The 13069-nt window shown below is 34.7% G+C and overlaps 1 protein-coding gene and 1 non-coding gene across 2 annotated transcripts; both read right to left on the bottom strand.

The window, feature by feature from the left end:
• Positions 1–7002: 7002 nt before the first annotated feature.
• On the bottom strand, positions 7003–7084 carry TRNAS-UGA (transfer RNA serine (anticodon UGA)). Its single transcript has one exon. It is a non-coding gene; the product is annotated as a tRNA-Ser (tRNA).
• Positions 7085–7737: 653 nt separating this feature from the next.
• On the bottom strand, positions 7738–12744 carry LOC131155723 (nuclear pore complex protein NUP160). The gene is made up of 2 exons (XM_058109080.1): positions 12122–12744; positions 7738–12027 (listed from the first exon to the last, which is right to left on the bottom strand). Exons 1-2 carry the CDS (start codon positions 12452–12454, stop codon positions 7840–7842), a joined length of 4521 nt encoding a protein of 1506 aa, XP_057965063.1. The 5' UTR covers positions 12455–12744; the 3' UTR covers positions 7738–7839.
• Positions 12745–13069: the final 325 nt, after the last annotated feature.

Below are 13069 nucleotides of genomic sequence, written 5' to 3'. Positions count from 1 at the left end.
AAATTGGTGGATTCGTCCCCATAAGTCAAGTGAGAGAGATTTGTTAGGTGCCCCTCCTTGCGGGGCTCATGGCTTGGAAGCTGTTCCATTTTCTTTATTGCATTGTTGGCTTCTCCGTGCATGTTTTTTGTTTTACAAAAAGAAAGCTTCACGCCTGCAGCAAACAAAGCCACGCGCAGCAGCTGCTTTCCTCTTTCCTTGGCTTTTTCATATTCAACTTCTCTTACCTGTAGTAGCTCAAGTCTATACGCACAATAGCCAGCAGCCCCTTCATTTTTCTTTCTCCATTTTCTGCAGCACCAAGTTCCTCACGCCTGCAGAGCTTCCTACGGCCCTTTCTCCAACATGCTGTTCACTCTTGCTGACTCCGGCTGTGTATTATTATTAGCTTATTGGGATTTTTCTGGTTGTGCTACTTTGATTTGGTGTTTGGAGTTTTGTTCACAATATTTGGTAAGACCTTTTTCATCTTACTCCATTTGTTATACACTCTTGTGTATTTATAAGGCTTGTGCATTTTGTACCCACTTTGTAAAAATTTTGGTGATAGTGGATTTGGACCGCCGTGCCCCGTGGACGTATTTCAACATTTGAGGGAAGCACGTTAAATTTCTTGTATCTCATTTTATTTATTATTTGCATTACTCCATTTATTTACTTGTGGGAATCGTATATATATAATTTTTTCCCAATACTTAGCACCCATTAAAAAGCACTTTAAAAAAGTGGCATTTGGGTTGTACTATAATGACACTTATTGTACAAAATGTTTTTCTAGAACAATAGTTTTTTTAGAATTAGTTAAGTGAATTTTGAGAAATAATCTAAGATAACTTTTTGACTACTAGCTTATAAATGACACTGTTTATATATAAGACAATTTTATAAATATAAGAAAATATAGTGATTATTTTATAATTTTAAAAACTATATTATAAGATAATCATATATTATTTTGTTATGTATTATAATATATTAATTATTGATGAAATATATTTCAATTCTATACTAAAGAAGAAGAACCATATAATTTAAGTTAAAATTTAATAAATTTAATATTTTAATATAGTTTAATAATATTTTAAACATATATTATTGTGATAATCATATGTTAATAAATATAAATTAATAAAAAAATATTACTACTAATTAATAAATAGTAATATTATATTATTTCGATTAATAGGAAATTTAAATTTAATTAGAAAATTTATGTTATTATAATTTAAAATGTGTATTATAAAATATTAATAATTTTTATTTAAAATATATTTTAAATTAATTATAAATTATTTTACTCTGTACTACGACATATTGTTTATTATAATTCAATTATTGATTGAATCAAAAGAATTCATTTAAATTAATATTGAATAAATTAAAATTTTAAGTTTAGTTAATAATATTATTTTTATCATAAATTAATATAGTATTATTAATATATTATAAATATACGCTAATAAAAATATTTTAATTAATTAAAAATAATAATCTTAAATTATTTTATTTGATAGAAAATATTTAATTTTTAATAAAAATAATTAGCATAATTATTATTAAATTTTTTAATTAAAAAATATTAATCTTTGTTATTATAATGTATTTAATCGTATAGTACCTTATAATAAAAATAAGTATTCAAATACGACTTACTTACTATCACTTATCCAATTTAACACTTATTATCAATACTTATTAAATTCAATACTTTTTTTTTTTTGAAAAGCATTCCAATAAAAGTGGTTCAAACGATCCCTAATACTTTATTTTAATATAAAAATATATAAGTATTTATATTCATCCATATTACGTGTTCACGTACAATTTAAATTACAAAATATAATATTTTAAATAAAATTATAAAATTTATTATCAAATGTGAATAAAAGGGAAAAAATGAATTTAGCTAGAATAAGTACTCTACAAACATAGCACTTAGTTAAAGATAATATGAGTCTTCATCATTTTATAAAGTAAGGGATTTTTACTTATTTTTACAAACACAAGGGGAAGAGTGTTATTTTAAAAAAAAATGAAGGGGTGTGAGTGGATATTAGTGCCTTATATTATATTTATCTTTTATAGACTTTTCCTATTACTTATATAGACTTTTCTTTTTACTTTTAAGATTAGTTTGGATCAAAGATTTTGTTTGGAGAAAGGAAGAGAAAGTAGGAAGGAAATTCATTTTTTATTATATTTTATTTTTATATCAAATACCATTAAAAATAAAAAATTATTCTAATATAATTAAAATTAAGAAAAATCAAATATTAATGATGCTAATATCAAATTATCATTCATTCATTATTTTTATTATATTTTCTTTTTATATCAAATACTATTAATGATTCAATGTTTTTTAAAATATATATTTTTTTTCATTTTCTTTAATAATCAAACTTGTAAAAGAGAAATTCTTCATATTTTCCTTCCCTTTTTCAATATTTTTCGAGTCCCAAAGAGACTGTTCTTTGTCTATATAACAATTTTTTTTGAGTATAAAGTGCATCTTAAGCCAAAAGGACAAAGTCTCTTGGCTGAAGCAGATGAACAAAAGTAATAAGTGTTTATCCTCAATGGTTAAAGCAAAAAAGAACAGACTCAATTGCCTAGTGAAACAAGATGGAACTAAAATTGAAAACTTCACAGGTGTTAAGAAGAAAAAGTTGTCCTTTTAGTCCAACTCCATTGGTTTTAGAAATAAATGAACTCTCTCTTGTAATTCTCTTTCTTGAAGAATCTTCCTCATTTCACTCTTTTGTTGAAATACCTTATTGACAATAAGGAGATTAAGAAAGTTGTTTTTCCTTTACCTAATGATAGAGCCCCTGGGCTAAAGGATAAAATGCTAGATTCTTTAAAGCTTGTTGGAACATTGTGGTTCATATCTCATTTTAAGCTACTCCTTCTTCTTTTTCTTTTTCTTTTTCAAGGATAATAAACTAGTTAAGTAAGAGAATTCTACTCTTTTGGTTCTCATTCCTAAATTGATAACCCTTTTTCTCCATTGTATTTCAGAAAATAATAAAGATCCTTGCATTCAAACTAGCTTAGGGGCTTTTATTACCCCAAATAGATTGTTTTTTGTGAAAAAAGAGTCAATTCGGTATAATCTCCTTCTTACACAAGAGCTTCTCCACAATTACATCTTAATCGAGAAGTCCAAGGCTAGCTATTAATAAGACAATGTATTTTTACTCCTTACTTCTCACTCTCTACATATGGATCTTAAACAAAATATGATGGGTTTTGGGTTTAGCTTGGCATTATGTGGACTAAAATGGGAATTTGGATCGCTGGGTATTGGGAGGTTTTTGGGCCACTAGGTTTTGGGCTAGGTTTGGTTTTTAGCTGAGTTGGTTTTACGTGTGTTTGGGCTTTATTCTAGGAAGGGTTGGGCTACGAATCTATGGGTTATGTGGGTTTAATTTCAATGGGTCGGAAGGCCTTGGGTCTTGGATTGGGTCTAAACTAAGTTGGGTTGGGTAGAGTTAGGATGGGCTTGGGTCTTGGGTTTTCACTTGGGGCTTAAGGCTTGTTGGATTGGGGTTGCTGGGCGACTTGGTTTAGTTAGGTGGGCTTAGGATTTGGGTTAGGTTAGGGTTCAACTTGTATTGACTAAGACTTGGGTCAAGTTGACACAGGCCAACGGGTGGGATTCACCTAGGTCTGGGTCATTGGACCCAAGTATTCGAGTATAGGGTTTTTGAGTTAAGTTGACTTGGATTTGAGTTTCATTGACTCAGGTCCGAGTAGTTTGACCTAAGTTCTCGGGTCAAAATGGGGAACTTAAGGGTTCTATTTGGGGTTTTGGACTCTGTTTTTGGGGATTTAAAGGCTCTATTGAGATTTTGATTGTGGGATTTGAAGACTCTGGCTAGGGTTTTGATTAGAAAATGGTATTTATTTTAACCTTCATAAAATTCAACTTCTTAAGAAAATCAATTCCATTTTTTGCATTATTCAATTTGAAATACTGTAATTTCATATAATGAATCCCAATTTCAAATCATAATCATCCCATATTCAAACAACCATACATAGTATGACCATATACAAGAGAGATTAAGGTTACCTACCTTTCTAGTCTTCTCTCTTTATTCTTCTTTACTGCCTTTGTTTGAGTTTCTTTCTGTAGCCTCTAATTTTTTTTTCTCTTTGAATTATGCACTACTCCCTTCTTCTATCCTTGAAGATGCCCCTTTTGCTCTAATTATGTCTATGCCAATCCTCCAAATTATGCTATTTGAGTTTTTACTACTTTTTCCATGAACACTCTTTCCTTGCTCTTAACCTATGAATTGCTCTCACTCTCTTTCTAAAGTCTCTTTTTCCAACCCCCTCTATGTCAATCCCCTTGCTTTGTGTCAATCCTAGCCTTCGTGTTAATCCTTTCATTTTTTTTCATTTTGAATCTCCACTCCTATTTATAGGCATGCTGACATAAGAATAAACTCCACGGGAAAATACAGAAGGTGGCTGCCCATGGGAACCAGCCACTTTGAAAAATGGTGCAATAGGGAAGAGGAAGGCATGCATGCTTGACTATCGTGAGGAACGCCATGGGAGAGGCTTCTAGCTCCAAGTAGAGGACTTCAAATTGGGCCCTTCTTGCCCTTAACCCAATATTGGGCTTCATTTCACAATTTAGACCCCTAACAATGTCCAAAATACAAAAATGGCTTAAAAGGGTTGCCTTTTCAATAATAAGCCCAAGGTGAGCCCACAATGCCTTTAAATCACAAAGTTGACCCAAGATGGGCCCAAAATCCCTTAACATGTGAACTAACATTGGAACTATTCCTTTGTGTCCCAAAATGCCTTTACATGTGAACTAACATTGGAACTATTATCTTATGTATACACGCGATGAAGAATGCCTAATAAAACAACCCAAGAATGAAAACTCATTTTCCTTTTATACTTTCTTTGCAATTGTACTTGCAAATGCTTATGTACGAATGTAAAAAAAAAACACACACACACAATTTGTACAAAAAGCTTGATTAATGAAAACTCATTTCAGCACAGTGAGGCCAAGAGAATCAAATGAGACATCTAACTAGGGGAAGACCTCAAATGATACTAAAACAAATTGACTAAGAAGTATTAAAATTAAGGAACAAAAATCAAAACCTCCAAACTTTTGCTATATAATGGTCGGACAAAATAAGATGTCTATAGTGGGTTCAATAATGAAGTGAAAGGTTCAACAATTTCTTAGGGATTTTGGAGCTTCATGAGATAAAGCCACTAATGCTACAAATCCAATTGAGGATTGTGGTAGAAGCAAGACAAATTGAATGATCTTCTGTCTTTAACGGAGTAAAAGGGGATTGCTGTAATTTCAAGGATTCATTGTAGAATGCAATGAAAATAGACCGGGCAAAATGAATCGAGTTGGATAATCCATGGTAGATTAGGCAAATTATTGGATAAGGAAATTGTAATCCATATCCAACTCAATAAAGTGATGGGTTTATGACAATTCAAATCGGATAATCCATGGCAGATGATAGATAATCTATCATTCTCATCCCATGTATAATTTTTTTTTCCATCTCATGAATAATTTATGTCGTAACATAGTAATTGAAATTATTTTTAAAAAATAAAATTTAGTAAATTGTTAAACATTTAATTACCAATCATAAAATTATTTTTATTTTTATTTTTTAATATCATGAATTTTAAGGCTCTTATTTTGATCACAAGAATTGGAAATTTGGGCTTGAGTTTAAGTTGGAAAGTGGTATGGACCTTGAGGCACATGTAAGTGTTAGTGCAACAGTTAGGAGTATGGGGTTGGACCTTATCCAATTAGGTTTATACTAACTAGTTTGATGCCCAATAAGTGAAATTATCTATAGATATGGATATTAGTTGTTAACGGATTGATAGAAATTCATCAAATAAAACCTAAAATCCGCCAACCAACTCATTTAAGGGCGGATAAAAAATTATAAAGTTGTATCTGACTTATTTAATGTGCAGATCAATTATGAGTCGATTTAAACGAATCAGATTCAGTTCAAATAAACAAATTTTTATTTGTTTTGCTAGGTTTAGATGCAAACGATCACATTCTCAAACAACAGAAAGTAAATCAAGCCCTAGAGGACATACAAATTTGGAATGAAACTATTTGAAGGATTGTTGACTGTAAGAGAGTTGCAGAGATTGAAGAGCTCAACAATGGAATTTTGGGGATGGGAGGAACTAGAACCAACGGGAGGGCAGGTCAAGAAGAGACCTATGATTTTATCAGGCCTATGAGGACATTTCTATTGAAATAAATTATTTTTGGTGGGTGTAGTTTTGTTTTTAAGAAAAAATAAGCTAAGAATCGAATGTTCATTCATATGAATACATTATAAACTATTCATTCCTTAAAATTAAAATAAGAAAAATGCTCATTTCTATTAATCAGCGGGAGGGCAGGTCAGGAAGAGACCTATGATTTTATCGGGCCTATAAGAACATTTCTATTGAGATAAATTATTTTTTATGGGTATAGTTTTGTTTTTAAGAAAAAATAAGCTAAGAATCGAATGTTCATTCATATGAATACATCATAGACTATTCATTCCTTAAAATTAAAATAAGAAAAATGCTCATTTCATAAACAAAAGAAATGCTGATTCCAAAAGAATGAATTCAACTAGTAAGTAATCAAATATAGAAATGGAATTATGATTCCATTCCAACATTGGTTCTTTTTAACCAAGATTTAAATTAACCTTCCAAGCTCCAATGTTCAACATCTAGAAAATTATTATATTGTAAAAGGATATTTATAAAAATAAAAATTTAACGGTGGGATTTGATGTGCTGCATGATTGATGCTAAGAAATCACTCACTGGATCACTACTCGCAAGTTGCCGAGGACACCGCTACTACCATGTTGAAAAATTGGAACGCTGAACTGGAGAGAGAGAGAGAGAGAGAGAGAGAGAGAGAGAGAGAGACGTTAATAATAGAACAAGGAAAAAGACGATCGTCGACAGCAGGGTTCGAACCTGCGCGGGCGAAGCCCAACAGATTTCAAGTCTGTCTCCTTAACCACTCGGACATATCGACGCTTCGTTGTTGTATTTCACTTACTTAAATCTAATAACAGCAAATAACGAATTGCAATCAGTATTAAGCATTAAGAAAGTGAGTAATCGCGTAAAAGTAATTCTACCCTGAGAGATTTATTAGGTCCAAAATATATATATATATATATATACACATATACTATTCTTAATAATAAAAACATAATTAAATGAATGGTTCCATATAATTTCACGGATAATTAATATTTAATTTTTCTTACATTTTAACCCTATTAAAAAATTGTCTTTAATGATATTTGATATAAATATATAATAAAAAATAAATATCCTTCAATTATTTTCCCTTTAGTTGCTTCAAACTCACCCAATCAGGAAGACTAATATACAACAATTTAATTAGAAAGCAATTTTTAATCTAAAATTGACTTTGCACAAAAGCTTTAAGAACCAACTTTTTCCCTTAAATAGTTTTAATTTCAAATAACTTTTTTTTTTTTTTTTCCTTTGCCAATTACACAAGCAAATATAATTTTAACAATTTGTTCAATCTCCTACAATCTGGTCGATAGCATGGCGGCTATCATCTCGACCTGCAAATAGTTTTATGGACTGTCAGGTTGTAGGCTAAGCAGTATATAATAACTATGCGACAGGCCCAGCAAAACAGCACAGGGGTAGCTTGGAGATCTTAATTTCAAATTAATCAATAGCCTCAAGAGTAGAGAATCAAACAAAGTTTAACAGATTAGCATACTACAAATTCTGTCTCTAAATTTCTCAACAGGCTGCAGAAGAGTGAGCATCTTCTGAATCCACCTTCACCAGTTTAAGATGACGCAGCAAAGCTCCATGCAATAGCCTTTTCAGATACTCACATTGATCAACCATGTGACCCAATGTAATCAGTTCATCAAGTCGACCCCATAGCCGCTCCACCGTGGTGTATGGGAACCAAACTGCAGATGGTCTTTTCCGCTGAATTATGTCTGCAGGTTTCATTGATGCGAACCGTTCTATGTACTCGAGCAGCAAATTAGTAGCTTCTGTGTATCGGCTATAATCAACATATAGTTGAAACAAAGATGCAGGGCTTGGTTCCCGGCCTGTCATTCCCCAAGTATTTCTCTGTAGGCCAGTCTTAAACATATCAACCAACCAAAGCGGCAATTCAATGTGGGAATCTGTACGAAGAAGACTTTCAGCAACAATTACAGGTAATGTGGGATGATAGCCTTTATATTTTTCAAGATAGAACTCGAGTGTTTCCCATTGGCTGTTCCAGTTGGGCTGTTGAGTTGAACATGCGTCCAATGAACCATGAGCAGCTCCTTCATCCTTCGAAGATGTCAACAAAAGAACATGCTTACTGAAATCATTCCCAACCAATGATGAATCTGCCCTACTTGGACAGCATTTGAATGACAAGGCAACAAAAACTCTTTCCAGTTCCCTCTTCAATTGTGAATCCTTCCAAAATTTCAGGAGGACTGTAAATGCCATATCATACAAGTTCATTTGGACAAGTAGGTCAACTAAATCAGAAGGGAGCATTTGCACTCCAGCAGATGTCCATTTCACATTTGCCAAGTACAGCATATATTCCGCGGACGTTAGTGTGAACTCCTTCTCAAGTTTATCAAGATCAACATGAGATTGTGGTCTTAGAGGTTGAGCATCATTCCCAAATTGTTTTTCATCTGATTTTTTAGACCTTTTACTTGGATAATGCTCATTGTCAAAAGAATTTTCCTCACTTGTAGAGTCAATCCAAGCATATGCAGGGTGAACAAGATGCAGTGCATTGATTGCAGCAGAAAGCCCATTCAGTCTCCCTTGTAGTGCCAAGGATCGCTGCTGGTAATCTTTCAGAGCTGCTTCCATTTTCATACGAGCTGAATACTGGTATATGTATCCTGCTGCCTTCCGCCAATTATGTCGGTGCATTTCAAAAGCATAAAGCAATTTATACATGTTCGGCGTTGCTGAAATATCTGAACGCTCCCCTTTCCAAGCAAGCTCTCTCTCAATCTGTTCTGTTAAACCAATAAAAGGTATTTTCCCACCACAGAGAATCTTAACAGCACCACGTTCATATAGAACAATAATGAAACGCCTCAAGCAGATCTGTTTGCTCTCTTCATCTGGATTTGAAATTATAGCGCAATATGCATCATTGAAATGGTTAAGATCTAACGTAAACTTGAAGACATTTGCCCAAAGTCGTCCTTTAACTGTGGTTGCTGGCTCATTAAGAAGATGTGTCTCTTGGCTATTATTTTCTGAAGCAACAGCTTCATCAACTTGCTCAAGAGCAGCAAGGGCAAATTGGCATGCACCTTCACTGAAATTATATTGCTCAAATATCTGCATAGCCCATTGATAATAATGAAGCTTCCAGGCTGCAGGGGACACAAAACCAAAACCAGGAGGGGGCAACCCTGCCTCATAAGAAAGTCCCCGCAGAGCCTCAGAAGCTCCCTGTCCAGATGAAGCTCGGAAGAAACAACGAACAGCTTCACAAAGCTTCCTCTCCTTCAGACTTCCACGTAGCCTATAATGTGCTTGAGCAACAAAGCAACATCCGAGAAGATGGAGGAGGGTGCACCATTCACCATCAATAGCCTGAATACATTCAGATATCTTCTCCTTGCACAAATGTGCATCAACGATACAAAGTAGAAACTCGACCGCATCATACTGCCCATGCCTGAGCAGTATCACTGCAATATTGGTTGCATGGCTGAAAAGCCGAGAAGACTCCTCACCAGTGGTGCCCCAAATAATCCAGCTGGCAAAGTCACGCACTGAACTAATGAAATCGTGCGGACAAGGAAGATTTCTCAAAGAAAGGAGGCTCTCCCCTCCAGAGGAACTTCGACTATTTAGTAGCAGAATAAAAGCCAATGCAAAGTCACATTTGCCCAGCTTCTCCTTCCATGATCTTTTATCAATGCTGCTATCAATTTTTAATGATGAAAGTTGAGAACTGAAATCTTCAATGGCAGGCGATTCTGTTCCTGTAGTTCCAAAATAATGAATGATAAGCCACTCTGTAATAATTTCTTGTACCATCGGCACCAATTCAAGTTGTATACGAGATATATCATCATGGAGCATATGGATCTGCCCACTAGTGTCCACAAGGTAATGCAGAAACAGAAGTATGTCAAAAGCAGACTCAAACATCACTCTTGCAACCTGAGAAGTAGCTTGAACCAGGGCAGATGTTCCTATATTTAGAACTAATTCAGAATCAATATTTTGTGTGGTTTTTTGAGGAACAAGAAATTTCAAATAGCTCTTGACAACATTCAAAACTCTTTCCCATGACGTAGCTTTCTTGTGCAGAGCATGAAGAGAAACAAGCATGTCAAAAGAGAATTTCCTCAGATTTTTGTGATCTGCTATTCCTTTCTCCCAGGAAATATCCGCCCCAAGGTCTGTTGCATTTAGTGTTGATATTGATGAACGATATCCGGTTTCCAACAGCTTTAGCAAGCGAGAAACAATATCTCCAGACGAAAGAATTGGCATATGGACAAGGGATTCATAAAATATAGCTGAAGCTGCTTTGCCCAATTGTTGGCTGACATTGCTAACACAGCGGATAACTTCAAAAATAATCTCACATTCAATATCATCAAACAAGTCCAACCCAGTGCTCACAAAGTCACTAAGCTCATCAAAAGAGCCATGGATAAGAAGCTCAATATCCTCCAAGGACCGAAAAAGAGAAATTGAATTTTTCCTGATTAAACCAACAGTACCAGTTGAGGTCTCAACAAGAAAACCATATGGTGCATTGTTCTTGCACCAGTTATTGAAATAGCGGCAAGTAAAATTTTTCCAGCGATAAAATATTGAAGTTGGACTTTCATTGAAACCCTCATGCTCAATCAGCAAAAGAATTTCCTTTTTAAGCCCATCAACATTTAGCGATTGGAACTCAGAATCTGTCCAGTGTTTATCGTAGTCTTCAAACGTTGCACGCAGGGCAATAGTATGATAAACCCCAGGATGAAGCAACCTACACAAGAAAATTGAAGATAGGACAGAGGCTATTTGATCCTTCGCAGAAGAATACACTGAATGAGTTATCCAAACAAGATCATCGACAGAACGTTCAGAGCCTTGAAATAACTGGTCAGCAACAAATAGTTCATGTAAAGCATATAAGCGTGCTTCTTCCACTCGACCATCTGCATGAAACAAGCTATGGAATGTCAATCCATTATCTCTAAGTATCCATATCTTGTCTGAAGTAAGATTCACATCAATGAGTTGCCCAGTCTCCAGAGGGATATCCTGCATTGAAGGCTCCAGTGCCAAAATAATCCTGTCTGTCAGACCAAAACAGAGGCTGTATACAGAGATCGTTTCCCAGTTAACATCCAGTGTCCCTCTACACAAGATTGCCAAAGGAAAAATATTTCTGTTGTGGTCCATTTCTCCCACCCATAACCTGGAAAACATAGCTCCTGTCGACATTGGTGCACTCAAGGTATGACTGAACACCCTGCTATGGCTGAAAAGATCCCACACTCGTAATATACCATTAGAATGAAGAACAAAAACAAGTTTTTTTCCATGCACCTCAGATATTATCAACTCCTGCACAGCCCCTGCAGCTCTACCCCTTGACACAAGACCCCACAAACGACCAATGCCTGAGTCATCCCGCAGCTCATGCGCAAAACCTAAAGCACTTTGGTCAAGCATGCCAAGTTGGAAACAGCCAACAGATCCATCATTTCTCCCAACTGTAAGACACCCCATGGTTGCAGCTACGACTGTTATTGCTCCGTGGTCAGAATAAGTTTGCATATTGAACTCTATAATTTCGTTAAGGGGTAAGACAGAGCAAGGCACATAAGCAGAAATCGTCTTAAGTTTCAGAAGGTAAGCAACTCCTGACACTGTTAACGCGTAGAGGAGGAACAGCTTCTTCCCAGACACCTGTTCAATCTGCAGATACAAGTGAATATAATACTAACAAGTTGGAAGGGTTACAAAATATCATCAATCCAAACATGGGTTGGGGCAACGGTGACAGACAAACCTCAGATTCGCAAATAAATGCAAATGGGGAAAGTGCATCCGGAAATACGATTCGCAATCCAATCCTCGGAAATTCTTTACCAGCACATAGCTCCAGTAACTCAAGCACCCGAGGCATAGTTATGTGAATTCTCCAAATAAGATGGGTAGGAGGATCACCAACAATGGAGCATGAGGCGGCATCTTGTGTCGGAGGGGCGAAGGGCGGCGAAGCAGAAGAAGTAGCAGTAGCATGCGACACGGAAGTGGAAGAAGGGACAGAGACCTCAACCCAATTCACGGAGTCGCTACCGATGATGGGAACCTCCATTCCCGCCAATGCCCTAATTCCCATCTTTACTCTGTGAAAACAAGTAAAGATCCTTCAATCGAACTACCAAAGAAAAAAAAAGCAGAAAAATCTTTCCGACCAGGTCCGGGAAGAAAAAGGAACCAAAATCGAAAAGCAAGAGAGAAAACCCTCATATAGAAGCAGGGTTTATTTAAAATTCAACTTCCCGCAGAAGCAGAAATTCAGCTCTTCAATCTGGAAGGCTAGGGTTTGGGCCTTGGGCTGTCATTGGGTAGTGATGGGTTGGGCGTCAATCCGACCTCAACCCACTATAAGCTTTCAATTATCGGAATAAGAGAACCCTAATACTCTTAGCTAAAATTCATTTTACTCCCCATACATTTAATTTGTATAACCCAAAACTTGTATTTATTAATTTTTTAAAAATTACATAAATTTTCCTATAATTTAATAAAAATTACTTAACCGTTTTCAAAATTATGAAAAATTATAAAATCGTTAATTTTTTTTATAGAAAACGATGTATTAAATAAAAAAATCTATTTTTATAAATAAAAATGTCCATTTGAATGCTCTCAAATATACAGTAAGAGATTTAAAATATTTTTAAAAAATTAAAAATTAATTAAAATATGTTAATATTGATTAAAAGCCAGA

Source organism: Malania oleifera, chromosome 5 (assembly GCF_029873635.1).
Source record: "Malania oleifera isolate guangnan ecotype guangnan chromosome 5, ASM2987363v1, whole genome shotgun sequence".
In the NCBI taxonomy this organism is placed as follows: Eukaryota; Viridiplantae; Streptophyta; class Magnoliopsida; order Santalales; family Ximeniaceae; genus Malania; species Malania oleifera.
The sequence above is the reverse complement of the archived record's forward strand: the minus strand, read 5'-3'. Positions and strand labels throughout refer to the sequence as shown.

Excerpts from the sequence above, each read along its gene's own strand:
- LOC131155723 (XM_058109080.1), bottom strand. The coding sequence starts at position 12,454 with ATGGGAATTAGGGCATTGGCGGGAATGGAGGTTCCCATCATCGGTAGC. Across the intron at positions 12,028-12,121 it reads CATTTATTTGCGAATCTGAG|ATTGAACAGGTGTCTGGGAA; the intron begins GTTTGTCTGTCA and ends TTGTATCTGCAG.